General features: G+C 45.4%; 6 protein-coding genes across 6 annotated transcripts; 3 read left to right on the top strand and 3 right to left on the bottom strand.

The window, feature by feature from the left end:
* Positions 1-689: 689 nt before the first annotated feature.
* Positions 690-1264, top strand: Pdw03_1644 (uncharacterized protein; the record flags this gene model as incomplete). The annotated part of the gene is made up of 3 exons (XM_014675033.1): positions 690-770; positions 826-1017; positions 1067-1264. 3 exons carry the CDS (start codon positions 690-692, stop codon positions 1262-1264), a joined length of 471 nt encoding a protein of 156 aa, XP_014530519.1.
* Positions 1265-1705: 441 nt separating this feature from the next.
* Pdw03_1643 (uncharacterized protein) lies at positions 1706-3042 on the bottom strand (the record flags this gene model as incomplete). The annotated part of the gene is made up of 4 exons (XM_014675032.2): positions 1706-2355; positions 2418-2602; positions 2658-2823; positions 2877-3042. 4 exons carry the CDS (start codon positions 3040-3042, stop codon positions 1706-1708), a joined length of 1167 nt encoding a protein of 388 aa, XP_014530518.2.
* Positions 3043-5071: 2029 nt separating this feature from the next.
* Pdw03_1642 (Serine/threonine-protein kinase DCLK) lies at positions 5072-6214 on the top strand (the record flags this gene model as incomplete). Its single annotated transcript, XM_014675030.1, has 4 exons — positions 5072-5226; positions 5282-5562; positions 5609-5686; positions 5736-6214. 4 exons carry the CDS (start codon positions 5072-5074, stop codon positions 6212-6214), a joined length of 993 nt encoding a protein of 330 aa, XP_014530516.1.
* A 656-nt stretch (positions 6215-6870) lies between these two features.
* Positions 6871-7317, top strand: Pdw03_1641 (uncharacterized protein; the record flags this gene model as incomplete). Its single annotated transcript, XM_014675029.1, has 3 exons — positions 6871-7079; positions 7130-7247; positions 7306-7317. The coding sequence occupies 3 exons, from the start codon at positions 6871-6873 to the stop codon at positions 7315-7317; spliced, it is 339 nt and encodes a 112-aa protein (XP_014530515.1).
* Positions 7318-8049: 732 nt separating this feature from the next.
* On the bottom strand, positions 8050-9267 carry Pdw03_1640 (Capsular polysaccharide synthesis; the record flags this gene model as incomplete). The annotated part of the gene is made up of 1 exon (XM_014675028.1): positions 8050-9267. One exon carries the CDS (start codon positions 9265-9267, stop codon positions 8050-8052), a length of 1218 nt encoding a protein of 405 aa, XP_014530514.1.
* A 6719-nt stretch (positions 9268-15986) lies between these two features.
* Positions 15987-19176, bottom strand: Pdw03_1639 (uncharacterized protein; the record flags this gene model as incomplete). Its single annotated transcript, XM_066099962.1, has 4 exons — positions 15987-16047; positions 16187-16506; positions 16882-17009; positions 17088-19176. The coding sequence occupies 4 exons, from the start codon at positions 19174-19176 to the stop codon at positions 15987-15989; spliced, it is 2598 nt and encodes an 865-aa protein (XP_065957689.1).
* Between the last annotated feature and the right edge of the window lie 592 nt (positions 19177-19768).

Here is a 19768-nt window from a genome sequence, read left to right as displayed (position 1 = left end):
TTTTTTGCCCTGTTTATCTGAATAATTCATGTTTTCCGTGGGGAGCTCAAATGTCTCCTTCATAACCCTAATGACTAGTCTGATGATAATCCCTACTCTCCACTTTGCTTGTTTCCTCTGTTTCCACTGCTTGCCAGGCATAGTATAGGGGTAAGTGGCGTCTAATAGACTCATGAACCGTCCATTCTCCTATGGGCAAGGGGTAAGGGGCAAGAAGGTATATGACGAGGTATACAATTGCATGAATTAATTTAATTATTAAAAGAAATATAGGGAGATAAAAGGACGCCTTAGCAAGTTTCCTACCAACAGTTTAGAGAATCTGGCGATTGGCACTTGGTAGGAACGTTAGAAATCGCCTAGCCCACCCTGTTCCCTTAATATAACTTCCTAAATAAAAGGCACTGTGTCGGTGGCGTTGCCTTCGAGAACGAATTTGGTCACTTTATCATGTGACTTTGTGCCCAACCTTTTGTGCTCCCGAGAGGATTGCAGGGTTGCATACTCTCGGCGCCTGAGGCCGCTACTCAGCGGCGCTCGGACCAAGCAGTTGGTCACAGGAAAAAGGGGTTTCATGTTGGATAAGCGAGGGCTTGGCATGTTATGTAATAACTCTACAATATAACTGGTGTTTAGCACTATCCAATAGAAACCATGCGATCCTTACAGAATCTCACTTTGAAACAGCGATGATTATACACCCCACTCAGAACTTTACTTACCCCTCTCCACTGCAACATAAAGAAGACTCGAGTTTTGCTCCTCCAGTGGTAAGCTATTTCAATCCATATTGCTGTGACTAATGCTAAAGTCAAGCACTTTTAGGATAACCCACAGTCGCAATCGATGGAGCCCTCTAAGTTACCCCTCGCAGCCAAGAAAGTCCAGGAAGAGATCGAAGCATTAATACCACAAATTACGACTGTTATCGAGGATGAGAATGGGAACAAAGAGTATGGCGGGGATGCGCTGCCAGCGTTGATCACTTCTTTGAAAATTGCGCTAGGAATTGATGAAGTAAGAACATAACTTGTGTTTATGGTGGTTTACTAACCCTAATTATTAGACTTGGGAGGGACGATTGAGATATTGGTCGAAAACTACGAAAATCATCAATCCTCGGAAACAAGGCTATCTTATACCATTAATGGGCGGAATTCAGCTGAACCCTGGGGGTTTGTTGAAGAGCGGATCATTTATCCAAGTTAATAATGAGCCGATTCTGGGTGCTGGCGCAACTTCTTTGTTTATTGTGCCTCGCTGATATTTTGGGGCAGAATATATCAAGTCTATTAATCCTCTAATATTGTTATTATTAAAGAGTCTGTTATCTTCTTTACTTGACTTGAATGCTACTGCTAGGATAATAAGAAGCGTTTTGGTGAAACGATTCCGAGGCCATGGGTGATCTAGATGAAGATGGAGGCTGAGCTTGTTTCCAACGTTGATTGAAGCTTTCCATGGTTGTAAACGGACCCTGGTTCCAGCCTGTCGGTGGATTCGGCAAGCCAGGGTTGTTTAATTGAGGGTCGCTCCCAAATTGCTGTTGGGGAGAGAGCTCGTTCGTCGCCAAATTGTACAGCTGGCTCCAGCCTGTCGGTGGTAGTGATAGGTTATCATTATCCGAACTCCGTCCACCCCTACCTCTACCCGGTTCGCTTAACCATCCATAGAAGGGGTCTATGTCCAAATTGTGCGTTCGTTGTCACTCAATATGATTTTCCTCAATGTAAGCTTGCACCGTATCACCCTCCATGTTGAATAATCCAAAGTTATCTTTCCCTCGCTGCTGAAGAGAATTCTGATCCAACATCTCAGCACTGGTGGATGATGTCACCATAGACGATTCGGCATCGAGATTTAGAAATATGTTTGGCCCAGAAAGAAGACTTGTTGCAGGTTGACTTCCTCGATTCTCGGATTCAGAATCGACCACCGAAGGATATGATTGAGCGCGCATATCATTTGAAAGCGAAGGAGCAAGATCCGGCATGTTGTCCTTTGGGGGAGAGTGATCAAAAGATATGCTTTCTGGCGTGGAGGGGTCGTTGATCGAGGTGTTAAGGTAAATACCATTGACACTGCCATCCATTGTTTCGTCATTCGCTTCGGTCGCACCATTATTGAGTGGACTTTCATTTGGAGTCGATGTACTGGTTGGGTGTTCTTCGAAGAGGTCGTCTATTTCGGAATTCGCAGGTGATTCCAGTGAACCTTCCGTCGCGGTCGATGCATTAGTTGAGTCCTCGAAAAGCTCATTAATCGGAGGATTTGAACATGAATTTGGTACCGATGGAGAGGATGTGGCATAGATCGGCGAATGTGATGATCCGTTAGAATTTTCAAAAGGACCTCCTGTAAGATCAGTCTCCATACTTCGAATGACGGAAAAAGAAAGTTTCTCCATGGTATCTTACTCTCTGGTAACGTAGGTGACGGATCACAACGGCGCTTTTTTGATGGAGTGATGCATGGCCCGCCTTTTCGTTTCTTGCTATGCTCGGTGTTTGTTTTCTCAGCAAGAATTTCTTCAAGACCAGAAAGGTCCAGTTTATTATAGCCACCAAGCTCATACCCTAGGCATTCGCAAATCCTTTCGAGTCTGTTATAAGAAATATTAACCAAGATGTATAAGACGTTTCGTGCGGGTGGCATACGGTACTAGATCTCCGAGAATTTTCCGTATGATGGAAGGGATTGCGAGCAGGACAGATATCGTTTGAGTATCGTCTGGATTGAACGCTGGCTTTAACCCCTTTATCAACTCATCGGGGTTAATCGTATAGTCATTGAACTCGCTATAAAAGTTGACTCGATTACTAGCTGCCGATCCCAGAAGTTAGCTTGTCTAGAAAAACCTGGAATACGTTTCATACCAATATAGATGATGTCCCAGCTGCAAGAGCCCCAGACAGTGCTCGATAAAAGATAAATGGCCCGGTTTGCCCATTTTGCACCACGAATACGTCCTCTAAGAGCCTTTGGTTTTGCGTCACAGCAGAAAACCGACTGCATGTGTTGAAACACTTCCTCTTTTGGCATGACTTCCAAGGCGACAGCACATAGTGAACAGAAAAGAAGCTCCTTGAAGCAAGCAAACGGACTGTTTGCTACTGATTCTGCTGAGGTGCCCCTCATTTCCACCGGTATCATGGATGTGGCGAATTTTTCAAACAGGATGGGTACAGTGGCAGGTTGCTCAGACACAACAAGTTGCTCGGACGCGATAGGGCTATCATATTTCGGAACGGCTATTCCAGATACCAAGCAAAAAATGACATTCTTTCGTTGAGTTTCATTGATAGAGATCCAGTTTTTCCAAACAGAAGATTTCGGTAGATTAATAACTAAGGACGTGAGCAAGGACAAATGATTCTTTTTTCTTTGTGCAGGTTTCGTCGGCGTGGAAGAGTCATTTACGGCTGAGGATGCCATTGTCACTAATGGCTGGTATGGGATGAAGGCGTATGTTCCCTCTGGAGTTTTGCTTTGTTGACTTAATTGATCGTCGTCATAACTTTCAGAGGCCATTGGTTGATTGTCGCCATGACTTTCAGAGGCCAGTTGTATGCTATCGGCAGATATTTCTTGGGAACCACAGAGATCTTGGTAAAGATTGGGGTTCCGGCAGACCTCACAGGGCCTGCATTGTGTACTTATCTGCTGCTGACTTCCTAGGGAGTCGGGATAACGGGATGAGCAGGCACTCTCAAGCTTGAGAATGCGAAATCCCAAGTGCTGGATATAAACGAGAGACTCGCCCCGGCACTGAAACAAGCGATTGGGATACATGGGTTAATAGTCAGGCAAGCTGATGAAAGTAGGAGGACTGAGTAGTAAAAGATAAATTCCTCTCCGATGGTAGCATTCAATATCTGGGATGTGGAGGGGAATGGCCAGAACATGAAGGGCCCGTGCGACGCGCCGGTGGCGCTGGGGCATGCTCTGAGCTGCACATTCATCACATTTCAAAGCTGATCCCGCATCTTTCCATTGATAAGGCTCTGATTTCGTTCTCCTCTCCCGTCCACTGCCTTACCCACAGATTTCTATTCAGCTCTCGCTTTTCTCCCACCCGCGATTATGATATCCCAACTTGCTCTGTGCAACAAAACATAGACAGGTCAGTTTTCATCCAGACTTAGGAATCAATAAGTCGAAGCGAACGCACCAACACTAACATAGCTACCTAGACAGAATACCGGCTTCTCGCTCTGTCCCTGGTGAGACTTGCTGCCGGTCGTATTATCCGCTAACCAGATTTACCGACCCGGACTCCGGGTCGCCAGATCTAGTTAGATTAATTTTGATCTGCATCATGTATATCTGCGCCAAGAAGACGCCACCCGGAGAGAAAACTAGCAAGTCTAGAACTAGGTAGGTACAACCAAAGTAGAAAAGATCAACTGGATCTCAGATCCTGAGCTCGACTATTTGTGATTTTGCAGTCATTTATTACGAGCCTAGAATAGCATAGATCGTCCTCGTTTCACCGCTCGTAAATTCAGTTCGATGCGTTCAAGTACTATGGCTAAAGAGGATTGTCACGAAACAATGCCTCGTTTTTTCGCAACCGACATAGCTCCTAGGATAAGTTGATGGCTATGTCCATCGACAACAGCATAATCAAGATGTATTGTGATTTACAAGCCCGGCAATTCTAAGAGAATGCGATCGCAACGCAAAGCAAATATCCAATTCAACCTACTGGTTCACATAAATATCCGTCAATGATTAACCATACTCATTGGAGTATGAAATACACCACAAGCTCCTTGAATATTCAAGTTGTATAGCCTTTCATCCAAGGGTTCTCGTGTATCTTTTTTATTGGTAAGGAGCTTGAACAATTGAACCGACACTGCCTCCCCAGCCACACCTGAGTATGAGTCCGTGCGCGAGAGGATCCTCCAACCTTTCATGATTTCCTGCATTTTTGTATTCATCCATCCATCCACCTCATATATATGAATCCACTATCCCGTCATAATTGTGATTTTTTCGATTGATTTCAATGTACTCAGTCATCAGTCTGAATTTATCTGCTGCAAGGAGCTCTTCGGCAAGAAGAATGTCGTCTCTTACTCCTGGGCATGTTCTCCGAGGCGCCTATTGGAACTACCGCGTTCTGGAACCTGTCAAAGGAGATAACACGCACATTTCCACCGTCTTTAAGGCCCAGGTTGTTCCACTTGACGCCCACGTCGTCCCTGATGTTCCTGAATGGTTCGTTGTATTGCGCTCACCATATTCGGACTCTAACGCTAACTCTGCTAACTAGGGCTTTGATCAAAGTAGCGTTGCCTAGTGATGAAAATGCCACTAAGAATATGCAACGTGAAATTCTGACATATCGCCTTCCTGGTGTCGCCTCGGCGAAGTGCTTCCGGAAAATGTATGATGTAATCGACGACAGCACCATCGCTTTGGAATGGTTGGATACTACTCTCGCAGAGGTGGAATACCATTCTGACATGCGCATCTACTCCCTCATCAAGACGTTTTTAAGAGCAGCGTTCACAAGTTGTGTCGTTCTGGAGCGTCACAAACATGTGAATACAGGTAGAATGTCTAGCCTCGAAGAGTTGGCATTTGCTAATTACTCCAGACTATAAAACTGCCAATATCCTGCTTTCTGACAACCGGACAGACCGTGTTATCGCTAAAGTGGGAGACTTGGGACTCGGTGAGCAAGTATTCATATGAGAGACATGCCTTTACTAAGCCGCTTATAGTTGTCCCGGTTGGCGAACTTTTTAACGCCCAACCATATGCTATGCGCGCCCCTGAAGTCTTCCTAGGCAAAGCGTGCACTGAGCCATCACAGGTCTGGGCTGTTGCCGCAATGCTACTTTGCTGGCTCAAACCTGGTGTATTGGGCGCATGGGACAGCCCTCATCCTTTGATTAACGAGGCTTGGTCTATAGCAAAGATACAGCGGCTCTTCCCCCACTGGGAGACTCCGACTCCTGAAATGGTGAAGGGCGATACCCTTAAAGTTACACTAAATTCTGCGCAATCTCTAAGTAAACAGGTACCAGAACTACAAGCGATCCTACCCTTCGACGAAGAGACAAAAAAGGTGGAGATGCCGCAGCAGTTAAGAGATCTTCTTCGCTTCATTTTGGTACCTGATCCAAAAATAAGGCCATCCGCTTCATTTGTGCTCGCATCAAGGGAATTTCGAAAATTTGAAAATTACGTGACCTTGTAATATAATCAAATTGGAGGATCGTGTCTTGTCTATAGTGGTTGCTAGCGAGTAAATTAAATCTCCTAAATCTGGATGTGTGATACCTCACGCGGATGACTCTCGTTGCTCTTTCCGCTGTTATTTCCTTGCTGCTGCTGCCGAGCTAGCCGTTCCAGCACATAGCCATCCATGCCTTGTAAGCCTTCGAAGGTGCTATTATCCACCTGCTCGCCTATCCTCTAACTTTATGGCGATTGCTGAGTTTTCTAACGAGATGCCCGCTTCATAACGAGAAGAACATCAGACCCGCCAAGTAGATAGGAACTTATGCTATATCACACATGCCTTTGAGCCATTCGACGCCAGGACATGCCTTAGGGTATGTTCCTTTCTCGAAAGCAAGCCCATTTACGTCTAGCTTATGTTAGAATATTAGGATGACCAAGCATAAATGGTCTGGATATTAGTGGGCTTGATCAAATAGGTAGCAGATATTGTCCGCATTATGTAACCTGTTATCGAAAAACTTATTCTATAATGTTTTCATACAATCTCGTTGGATTGAGGTAGGAAGCTATGAAATTTAATCGAATATATAAAGAGGGTCAGTTCCCCGACGCATTAACTCGGCCACTTCCTACTTGTGTATATTCTACTGACCTCGAACCCAAACCAAGATGTCTCTCATCGGCCAGGTCTTCAACAAAGTTCTCAACAAAAATATCCCGGTCTATATCGCTACTTCAGGGAATGGCTTCATTCGCTGGACCAGCGTCATAGACCAAGCTGTGAAAGACGTGGCTCTTGCTACGGTCAAGGCGCCCTTTGAAAGCGGCAAACTATTTAATGATGATGACATGAGGCAAATGGAGCAACTCACAATAACGTGAGTGACTAGTTCGATATTTCTACGCCGTCTTAATTAACCATTACTAGCAACATGTCCCACAGTAGCCTTGGTGATCCCAACGCTCACTATTCCGTTCAGGGAGAGACTAGCGCTGGTAGTAAGGTCAAAGGAAATCACGCTCAGGAGGATGAGTCCAAGCAGACCGTAACTTCTCCCCCGCCACTTCACGTGGAAATTAACACGCAGCTAATACATTCTATAGCGAGCGAATTAAGTACTTGATTTGCGGTAACAAGTTATTTCGCACGTGTTTTAAAGAAGCATGTGTTGGGATGCGCAACATTGCTTGCTACTTCATGTGTGTAACTGTTGCGAGTAGATTGAAGTAGATTTATCGAACTGTTATTATTCTCTGGCGATATACCAGGATGATAATATTTACCGATTGATATATTGGGACTCTCGCCTTAAAGTAATTAAGCCTGAAATTAAATCAACCAATACTCTATTTGGGTGACTTTCTTTTATATGTGTAACCCGGGTGATTTGCTCCATTGCGATCCTATGTCTGTCTTACCTGGTGCGATGTAACATGTTTGCAATGAATGGGCTCTGTTGAACGAAATACAGCGTACTTTTCCACTAGACCATAACAAAAACCAAGGTTCCTGTTTATGGCCTAGGGAGGCCGTATTTGAGGTTTGACAGATTTTATCATTTTAGTTAGTCAGAGAATTTGATACCTGTCATTTCAACCAATATATTTCACATAGTCAGATTTCTGTTAGTAACCTATGTGTTCACAAAAGCCATTTCCTATTTCTGGGCTGTAAGAAGCAGGGAGAGAGAAAAGGAAGTATTATGATATATTCAACCAAGCAAGCAAGCAAATTGACAAGCCTGTTACCAAAGATGCGCAGCTATGGGATGATCTAACACCTATGACTTAGATATTTATAGACGCGCTAGGACACAGCACATCCGGCATGTTATGCTCAGTGGATCTTCACATAAGTAGTTTTCCAACCTTGGTGGGAGGGATCAACGAGAGCGCTACTCGCCCGGGCACATTATCTTGATTCCAGTAGGCAATCCCATGGCGAAGCCAACTCGCATATGTGCCTGGGATAACATCGGACCCCTGGTTGTCCCGCCATAGTGAACCAAGAGTGACCTTGTTGACCCGCAGGATGAGCCCGTGAGCAAGCTTGAATCCAAAGCTGCGCGACAGACAAGCCTCAACAATCTCACGAGCCTTTTGTTGCTTCCCAGACTCCTCCTCCCCTTCTCTCGGCATGGGAAGTGACAACAAATCGAACGCCTCCTGTCCGTTCCAGGCAGTTAACTCATTGATCAGTTGCGACCCCTCCATGAACTCAATCGCGTAAAAATGATCCATGCAATAGGCCGGACCGTCCCAATTATCGTCGGCATCGACCAATCCCATTACCGCGGTTGCCACCTGGCCCTGAATGATATAGTCGGTCAAAAGGCGGCTGACCTCGGCAGGACCGATGAAAGTCCCATCATCTTCGGTAATTGTAAATTCACCACCCATCAGAGGAACGCCTTGAAGGAGTGGACTAGCGTACATGCCCTCGGTGCTTGTTTTACCACCATCTACACCCCAAAGGGCGAGAAGCAGACGATGGCAGCGAGCGAAGAGTGCGTTATTTGGCAATGCGGCGAGAAAATAATTGCACAAACTGTATTGATCTTGACCGCTGGGTGTATAAGATAGAACCTCGTATGGAGAGTCAGGATTTGCAACTGTCTCAATCCATAACGTATCCAGGTCGCCAATTTGCATCATACCCACGTCCGCATAGACACCCCCGTATCGTAGGAGCAACGGCCAACGAACAAGGTCCGAAGTGTGTTGTAGCGCGTAAGGGCCAGTGAGAGTCTCATCTGTAAAAGCGCGTGGAAAGATTTCTGGATTCGTGACATCTAAGAACTCGGCGATATTGCCATTCGATCCAGGTTGCCGGTCGATGATTCGCACACTCCACCCTTGCTTGGTGAAACGGCGGTGCCATGCGCGCACTGTGCGCTGCGTGTAAGGGTGCATGTTGGCGTAGCCCGAATGCCAGAAGAACCAAATATTTTTGACGCCCTTTACTGGCTGGGGATTTAGGAGGTCGAAGTCTATGTCGGCGTCTGGGCGTAGATCGAGAAGGTCGGAGGGGATGATATGCATCCCAGCAGGTAGAAGGTATTCCATTTTAGAGGTTGAGGTTGAGGTAGAGGTAATCGAGTTTATAAGATGTGGAGGGATGTCGCGAACTTTGATTCACGCAGCGTGAGACTGTCTTTTATAGCTTCTAGAGGGGCTGGATACCGCTGTGTAGGTGGGGATGTTGGCCAATCACGATGCGGTGATCAGATATGAGCAATCATGAGTCAACCCAATTTGAACCCGTCCGTGGGTGGACTCTGGGACCACAATGCTGTCCCAGACTGCTTTTCTTAAGAAGTAGCTTTTAGCTTATCACACTGGCATTGTAGCATACAATACCCTTGGTCTCAATCTCCCAGTCCCGCAATAAGTCCAGATACTGTATGATGTCATATCAGTCCCGAGAACAGATTCGTTCAGGCTGAGGCATTTCTGCTCGAGCTTACAATCTCGAAAAAAAAATGTTGCAGAAGAGTTTAGTGGAGCTCTGTCAAAATAGAGAGCTGGACTGAACGCCTTGAAATGCATTTCAATCATAAGCTCAGGCAGATGATTGAGTCAATGGTATCAGTTACCTACTAGGTTTTAGGTTATAAACTATAACCTAAAACCTATTTTGGGTTAGGTTAGGTCTAGGTTAGAGTAGGTTATACCGAAGTCTAGACTACGATATCGCCTATCTATAGGCACTAGGAAGTGTCTATAGCCTGTAGGCCTTTTTAAATTTAACGCCTATCGCCTACAATTGTAGAAAAATAGGATAAAGATTATGTTACGGACCTACCCGTCACCAATCAGTGGTGCCCCACCGGGTACACAGATGGGCCACCAACAGCCAATAGATCTATCTGTCAGCAGATCACGTGCAACACTGTACACTGGCGTTCCCAGGTATCGAAGGAAAAGGAAGTCCCGATCATGCTCACTGAGCAAGAGCATGATCCACCCTGAGTTGGACTAAAGTCTGGTGTGTATGTACCTCGATACATCAGCAACACCCTTTGGGACGACAAGTACATCACGTGATCGTGACCCCAGCAGTGACTCCAGGGGAGTCACCCAGGGAGTAGGAAGCGAAGAACTCTGAAACGTTTGGTGCTTCAGAGGTGGCACCATTGAGGCATTTGTACCTATCTCATGGTGGCCCCACACATCTCGACAGATTTATAAGGACACCCTTCCATGTACTTAGTTTAGTTCCTTGTCTTCAATCATACATTGTTACTTGTGTTTGTTTACCTTTGGAACCACGTTGACTCATTAACTATATTATCACTTGACAACACCTACGAGCAGACCAATACTGCGGTATAGATCCACTCGGCGCTCTACCTGGCATCGTTCCTCGATACCCTCAAAAGGACTTAGGCTGGAATAGACTGTGCGCAGCAACAGCTCGGTTGAGAGGCAGATCGTTGACGTTGGAGGATCAGCACAGGCAAGTAGACTGCGGCATATCCGCTCCAATGGATATCAGATCGATCCTTATATCCGCAATTTGCGGATATTGGATATGAGTTGATATCCACATCCGCACTGCGGATATGAGTTTATATCCATATCCGCACTAGCATAACTCTCGCTTACTTTCCCCCTTATAGCCTGTCACATGATCTTAATGCAGCTTACCAATATTTCCTTACCACTGAAATAAACGCATGTTTGGTCCTGACAGAACCAACCCCTTCAATCGACAGTCGGCCCTTTGAAATTTTAGGAAATAGACATGTATCGAAGGTCTCCTTATACAGTATTTGTAGGTGGTGTCGTAGTTTTCTTAGTCCAACGTTTTCATGTAAAGGTGGCCGTAGATTAACGATTTTGTGGTAAATTACATGTAGAAATATATATTTAACTACTGTTAACTATGATAAACTTCGTAGGAGATAGAACATGGAAAATCAAAACCTTTATTATTGGATAAGTTCGTTCGATTTTAGGCTCAAATAAAAGCTAAGAGTCCCAGCTGTCTACTGATTATTTTCTTAATCCGTTTTGACTACTAGAACTTGAGAAACCCGAGATAAAAGTTCTCAAAATGCGGACTTTGCGAGTTTCGATGTCTTGCGGATATCTTGTGGATATCCACAAAATATCCACAAAATATCCGCAAGATATCCTCAAGATATCCTTAAGATCCGCAGGATATCCTCCAATTATCCGCACTAATATGCAATACAGCCAATCATTTAGGTAAACCATATCGAAAGTAAGTCTAAGTCAGAATATCCTAGTACGTTTACTTTACCCCTGATTCAGGGGCCCTGAAAACCTCTACTAGTTTAGATGTAAGCTTCTCTGTTCTTTTAAGCACCCTACTACACTATATATTATAATTGTTAACTTCTCAATGTCTCAATCACAGTTCTCATTCACCAATTCGGATGTGGATTTAGCTTCTGATCAGATTTATCCTGACAACTTCTCTGATTTTTTGGGTATCCAAACACCGGTCCCATCGATATCGCCGACTCGTTTGACTCGTTCAACTTTTGCGCCCTTATCCCTTACTCGTGTTGGACCTCCCCTTCAAAAGCACTGGGTTTAATATCCATCTGATTCTATATGTGATGACATGGAGGACGTACGCAATAAATTCGTTAGTTGGTGGCTTACAACTGAGTATGGATCTCAGTCTGATATTAAGAATACAATTCGATGGGAATCAAAAAGCAAATCGGATATCTGGGACAGCTTCTACCAGGTTGCGAATGACAAAAATGGAAAGCCGAAGGTTATGTGCAAGGCATGTCTCTGTACAATTGGCCATCCAAGATTCCGGCGTGCTGGTTCTTCGCCTATGACAGCGCACCTCAAAACTGGCGCATGTTCAAAAAAAAGTGGCCTAAGAATCGACCAGCTTATCAAAAGAATGGTATGTCAACCAGGGTACTTAACTGGCGTTACTACAGTGGTTAAGTTCTTTACAATTTAGCAGCTAACATTGAGTACTTTAATCTAGCCAGGTACCACTAGTATATCATTTACCCAAGACCGTCTCTCCGATGCTATTCTGAGATTCATTTCGACTGCAAATCTACCCTTTCGAGTGATCGAACACCCCCAATTCCACCGCATGTTAGAGGTTGCTCAACAATCATCCACTAAACTTACAATTCCATCAGCACGAACCATTCGACGTCATCTCGATATAACAATCCAGAATAACCAGAAGGGGATTCTACAGAGGCTTCCAGAGGGGTGTCGGCTATCAATAGCCTTGGATTGCTGGACTTCTCCTTTCCAGCAGGCCTTTATGGCTATCACTGGTTACTTTATCGATCATAACTGGGATTATTGTGAGATTCTTCTAGGCTTTGAGCCTCTTCATGGCTCCCATACTGGTGAAAATCTCAGTAAAACCGTGACCCAGATCCTAACAGAGCATGGTATCTCGGATCGTGTCCTATCAGTGACTACAGACAACGCAACCAACAACAATACTTTGATGCAGAGTGTCCAGGACCACCTTCAGTCTCAGCATTCATCAGATCTCTCAATCTTCCGCGTTCCATGCATCGCGCATGTGATCCAGCTGAGTCTGAATGAGCTTCTTGGGAAGCTTAAGGCAGTGCCAAGCAATAAGGAGATCGAGTTAGAGTGGTCCGAGGAAAAAACCCACTCTTTCCAGAATAAGCGCAATACCTCCGGCAGTATCCAGATCACATATACGTTGAAAAAGGTATATCTTCTACCCCTAGATCCTTATAATGGCTAGACTAATAAAAGTATGGAAGATCCGAGGACTAGCAGTCTTTATTAATGCAAGCCCACAACGTCGGGAGGCATTTATAGCCCTTCAGCCGGAGCCTGCATTGATTCCAATCCAAGATGTTCGGACACGATGGAATTCAACATTTCTGATGCTCAACCGTGCCAAGAAGCTCCAGCCATTCTATGATCAGTATTGTACTGATCATCAATATCTTTATTTCAAGCTCGATCAAGAAGAGTGGCGTCAAGTCGAGTATCTTCTTCTTCTGACAAAGCCCTTCTTTGATTTCACAATGATGCTATCAAAGACAAAGGATATTACCGCACACAATATCTACAGTATCTACAATAAGCTTTTCTCTCATCTCGATGCAGCCGAGGCGAAGCTTAAGAATAAAGGTGTGATCTGGAAGAAACGGATGTTATGGGCACTCCAAACAGCAAAGAAAAAGCTCTCCAAGTACTACACTGCCACCGAATACGAGCCTTATAGTGACATCTACGCTCTAGCAACAATCTTCTCTCCATCAAAGAAGCTCCGGTACTTTTCCTCGACTGATTGGCAGGGCGATATTGATTATGCGAATCGTTATCAAGAGGTCCTGAGCCGAGAGTTCGATCGATATAGGAAGATGCTTACGCATGATACTAATGACCCAGCGGTACTGGAGACTTCTGGAGTAGCCATCGATGAGAATGATGACTGTGATCTTGATGCTGCTTGTGCATCCCAGAACCAGCCATTGGAAGAGCTTACAAAACCAGATGACGACGAGATTGCACGATATCTTGCTCGTGGAATTGAGCGACAGAAACCTCGACTTTTCTGGAAGGAATATGAGAAGAGCTTCCCGACCCTAGCTAGGATAGCAAGGGACATTCTATCTATCCCTGCTAGTGGTGCTGGTGTTGAACGACTATTCAATTGTGCTCGTGATATCTGTCATTACCGTCGTGGTCAATTGAAGCCGAGTACAATCCGTGGCCTGATGCTGCATCAGTTTGCTACCAACTTTGATCTTCGGCAAGAGGAGCTGGAGATTATCAAAGAGCATCTATCTCAAAGTGAAGCTGCTTTGCTAGATCAAACTCGGAGATCATTACCACAGCTTGAGGTCTTAGAGCCTATCAGTGATAACGAGGAGGAGGATCAAGAGACTGGACTCGAGGCTACCCAGCACACTGAGAGCGGTGATAATGACTCGGATGATGATAGGGCTGAGCGATGTAGACGGGCAAAAGGAAAACAACCTCAAAAACGACCATGCGAGGCTGTTGAAGAGGATGATGAGCTTCCAGAGATGCTGGTCGATGGGAGTATTCCAAGTCGTTCAGGGCGGATTCGAAAACAGCCAAGGTTACCAGATGGCTTCCAGTTAGATCTGTAAATAGCAAATAGGTCCTAGAAGATTCAAATTCATAAAACCCCCCAAAAAAGCATAGACTGAATTTCTGACCGTGGTCAAAGACTAGATTTGCGACCGTGGTCAGAGATTCCAATTGTATACTACTATAAGTAGAGCAGTGCTTGACCTTCCACCCATAATTTCTGACCGAGGTCAGAAATTATACTTACCTGGTGATATTCAACAACCTCGAGTACCAAGTATTACACGAAAAATACATAGGAATGTATAATAATAATGCATACCCCTTGAGGTCACGAGTCTAGGCATGTTTGTATTGTTTGATATCCATATCCAAATCCTCAAGGCTGCGGATATTGGATATCAAAAAATATCCAAATCCGCACTTTGCGGATATGGATTGCGGATATCCGCGGATATTGCGGATCGTGCCGCAGTCTACTTAGTAGTAAGTAGTCAAGAAAGTAAGGGGTACGATTAGCTTACTATAGCGGGTAGTAAGTCAGAAGTGGGGTTCGACGTTGAAGGGTTATCGACGACGTGATTTAACGATGACGGTATCGGCAACTATAGTTAGTTATCGAAGATAATCCACCTAATATTAGATAGTTCAAAAGGGGTTAGACAAGGTGTTAATCTTATCTTCTTTTAGTGAGAGACTCTGATTTATGTGGTCAAGAACCACACTGAGTATCCACACCGTGGTGCGACGCAGTACACCAAAAAAGTGGTTAAACTAGGGTTTCGAAGGTTACATTACACAATAGCTTCGAAAGTGTTAGAGATACTAGAGATCTACGATGAATGTAGATGTAACTGGAAATCTCTTGATGCGTTGAGAGAGAGAGAAACTATCTACATGCTATGACTGAGACTAAGTACTGGGAGCAAACAGTGGTGGTCACGTGACCTTCCAACACCCCCCACGACTAGCACTATTAGTCGACAGCATAGTTTAAACAACCCCAATTCTCCATGTAAAAAACCAGTTTTTGACCTTCATTAACCCCCCATTTGTAGTATGCAAACCGTAAATTATCCATTCAGCGCGTTTTTATAGACCGTGAGGCCCATTTGGATGATCCAGCGCTTGAATAGCGTTTTGCCAAGGGGTTTTGTCAGTCCATCCGCTGCCATATCAGCAGTCGGGATCTTGACGAAAGCCACGAGCAACAAGCCGTGCCTTGTAGGTACCGTCATGCTTAACTTTGAACACCCATCGGAGGGTAAGAGGTTTCTTCTTGCTCTTAGTCCTGGACATCACTCTCCAGGTGCCGTTAACAAGATGACGATGTAGTTCTTTGTGAGCAGCGACTAGCCATTTGTCTTTCTCGACACAGGACATAGCTTGTTCCCAACTGTTAGGTTCAAAGCCTATGTCTTTAGGCGTCAGTTTGGATACAGCGTACTGCTCATTCGAGGTAGCATTTGCGAAAAGACTGACTAGGATCTCTGGCTGTTCAGCGAGCAACCGAAGAACATTGGAATCAAAGAATGACTTGCTAGCCAGGCTTTCAATGTAAGCTCTGCTAGGATTCTTGATCCGTGTTGATCGTCGTAACTGGCCAGTTTCTGGCTGAATGGGCTGAATGGGCTGAATGGGCTGAATGGGTTGAACATAGCTTTGATCTCGACTCCTGTCATCCGGTACCGGATCTAGGCGAGAGAAATTATGTTCAAAAGTTACTTGATCATGCTGTAATGGCGATTGATCATGATACTCGTCATCTTGCAGAGGATCTTCCTGAGATAGATCAATGGTTGTTTCCAGGGGAATGTCCATATTAACAACCTGTCGGGAAACAGGCTGTGGTTCGACGAGAACCCCTCGCCCACCTGCTTCAAAGTGGGCACCAGTATCCACCCTTTGTTCCACCACACACCTGCCAAAACTGCCCGCCATTTCATCATTTGACCATGCAAGATCTTCTTCAAAGAGCGCGGGATTCGACGGGTCGAGAGCATTCGGAGCCCTCGTTTGATCCTCGGGATCATCTTCGACCGTAGGAGAGGGTGGGGAGGTAGATCGTATGTTAAACGGATTCTCGAGGTGAGGCCGTAGGAAATCGATTGGGATATGACGATCCTGCGAATCATGTTCATGTTCTTGGTTCATGCCTGTAATATTAAGATCATAGGCAGGGTCAGGCAGACTTGCCGGAGAAGGATTCTCATTGAAAATGACGTTCCGTGAACGTTCAATCTTCTTGGTACGGACGTTGTAGACCACATAGTTGTCTCCTTCGTCGTACGCGAGCAGCCTTGCCTCCTCCATGTGAGGATCTAGCTTTGTATTTCGCTTCTCTTTTGGGATGAGAAACCAGCATTGACAACCGAGAGCACGAAGGTTTGAGAGATTTGGCTTCTTACCGAAAAAGGCTTCGTAAGGAGACATGCCAATCTTCGACGCGTAGAGGCGATTCATGGTGTAATTGATTCCACCAAGAAGAAGTCCCCAAAGATATTTTGGAAGCTGATACTCGGCCATAACAGCGACTAACGGCTCAACAAGATGACGATTTTTGATCTCGGCGACACCATTCAGTTGCTTGGTGTAGGGAGGAGTTGGATCCCATACCGTTCCCTTGCTAGCAAGGTAAGCAGCAAGTGGTTTATGCTCTGGAGCATCATCGCCGTGGACCTTCTTGATGACGTAGTTAAACTGAGTCTTCAAATAGGTCTCCAATTTTATGTAGACCTCGGTGACTTGAGATCGTGATTTTAGTAGAAACAGCCATGTAAATCGGGTCGCATCATCCGTAAACGTCACGAAATAATGCTCACCTCCGTGAGACGCGATAGAGATCGGTCCCCAGACGTCTAGATGAATGAACTCGCCAGGCTTTGATCTAATAGATCGTTCTTCGCCAAAAGGTAATGCGTGGCCCTTACCCTTAATGCAAGGAGCACAAGGAAAGGTGACGCCGGCGCCTTTCTTTAGCTTGACGCCGTCAGCAAATATCTCCATCTTTCGTACACGCTCCTCGCCGGCGTGACAAGCTCGACGATGTGCCAGATCGATGGAGATAGGGATGATCTCTCTCTGTGTAGCAAAGACAGAGTTTGGAGAGCCAGTAACAAGATTACAGTCAATCATATGATCAATCTTGTCAATGCCAGCGCAGTTCAACCAGTAATGTTCTCCTTCACAGGTAGCAAAACCCATGGTAGACTCTGGGCCATAGAAATCTTGATGTTTGAATGTCATCATGCCATTCTTTGTCCATGTGCCAATGTCTGCCTTGTCGAGAGCAGACATGGATATCAAGCTGGAGCGAAGATCTGGCGCAAGCCACACTTTCTGGAGAGTGAGAGGGGCCATTTTTCCTGATGAATCTTGATCCAGCAGGTGTAGGATTACATCTCCATATCCCTCAGTGTAGAAGACATCCCCAGTGGCTGTCGAAACAGGCAATACACACCGTCTAAAGTTGACAAAGACAGATCTGTGGGGAGTCATATGTGTGCTAGTACCGGAATCGATCATCCAGCGGGTAACATCATTGTTGTCGTTAGCCAATAGGCCTTCCTTCGACACAATATGGGAACCATGAACTGCATTTGCCTGGATACCGGCAAAGAGCACATTCGTAAAGAGATTTTTATACCGCGCTAGGGGATCCCCCGATGGAGGGCCTTTTTGCGGTACGGTGGGGTAGGATGCTGGCGCAAAGATTGCATTCGCTCCCTGGCGAGGCTGTTGTTGCGGTAGAGAAAGGATCCGACCTTGGTTGTCAACCTGGCCTATGATTTGGCCTGGTTGAGAGACTGCAACCTGTTGAAAAAGAGGTTGCTGCTGAGGTTGTTGAATGGTAGTGGCGTTTGCCGAATTCTTTAGCAAGGGACACTTGTTGGAGTAATGATTTCCAAGAGTCCCATGATGTCTGCAAAGGATGACGTTCTCTTCTCTGACGAAGTCGGTCTTCTTCTTCGAGGGTTTGTCCTTGTTGTGATTATTACTCGATGAGTTATTCGAATTGGATTGCTTGTCATTGCCTCCTTTCTTTGTGTCTTTCTTCTTGTCATTGTGCGACGACGACGAGGTTTGAACAGTAGTCGAGTTTGCGTTGTAGGAAGGGTTCATAGACCGGTTATGGATGTCTACCTCGAGGAATTCGGCGTAGACTTGGTCCATGAGATTGACATCCTTCTCATCAACCCTAAGGTTCTGGAGAAAGGCATAACACTTGGGGTTTTCATTAATGGCTTTCTTGAACTGGCATAGTACATAAACCGAGTTTATCTTGCCATCAATAGATGTGAGATCACGAAGAGTTTCCTGGAACTTGCGTACAAACTCGCTAGCAGTTCCATTCTTAAAGCGAAGATCAGTCCACTTGGTATAGCGGGCGAATGAATGTTGATGGGATGTCACAGCGTACGTCGCACGCAGTTTCTTAAATGAGTCCCGTACATCAGTGTTTTGAGCGATATGAGAAAAAGGCTCTGGAGAGAGAGTGCCTCTTAATAAGAGATTCGCTCTCGAATTGCACAGATCCCAGTTTGTACATTTCAAGTTATACTCTTTTCGGAGTACAATGTTTGACTCGATGACTTGCTTCACACGATCACGAATTTCAGCAACAGAGATGACAACTGTTGTAGTATGATCACCTGCAAGATCCTGAGCTTCTTCAATAAGAAGATTGCGAACAGCTTCAGGACTGGAGTCCTGATACTCGGGGATCTTTGGGATTGGGATCCCATTAGAAATCATGTATGTGTAGTAACGGTTGTTAGCTGCAAGAGCTATGTAGAGAGCGGTTTCCCAGTCTCTGAAGTTGGATTGTCCCTTCAATTTTGGGACGGCAGATGAGATGTCAATCTCATGGCTGTTGATGGTAAAGTCCTCAATATTGTATGAGGCCTGCATGACGTCTTCTTCCGCACCGATGTGCTCGTCAAGAGAGGTATGTGATTGGCTCGCTACAGCGGGTAGCGAGTGGAATGTGGGGTTCGACGGTCCGATTTTCGGGTTGTCGAGGGTTGTCGGCGACGTGATTTGACGGCGACGAGGTAGGATCCACCTACAATGGATGAAGATCCCAAGGGGTAGGCGAGGTGTTAATCTCGTCCAATAGGGTGATGAAAACTCTGGTTTGTGGGGTCAAAACGAGACCACAGAGGTTCCACAGTGGGGTGGTGCGACGCAGTACACCAATGGGAGGAAAACCAGGGTTTCGAGTCTGTACAGTTATGTAGAGGACTCGAAAGCGCGAGGCTCATAACCTGTTAGAGATACTAGAGATCTACGATGAATGTAGATGTAACTGGAAATCTCTTGATGCGTTGAGAGAGAGAGAAACTATCTACATGCTATGACTGAGACTAAGTACTGGGAGCAAACAGTGGTGGTCACGTGACCTTCCAACAGAAAGCAACGGCGCTCATAACCTAAGAGAGATAGTATTCAGTCTATAAATGAAGCTGTAGATGAAACTGGATGTCTCCGGACGCGTTGTAAG

This window comes from Penicillium digitatum, chromosome 5, assembly GCF_016767815.1.
Source record: "Penicillium digitatum chromosome 5, complete sequence".
NCBI classification, from domain to species: domain Eukaryota; kingdom Fungi; phylum Ascomycota; class Eurotiomycetes; order Eurotiales; family Aspergillaceae; genus Penicillium; species Penicillium digitatum.
The sequence above is the reverse complement of the archived record's forward strand: the minus strand, read 5'-3'. Positions and strand labels throughout refer to the sequence as shown.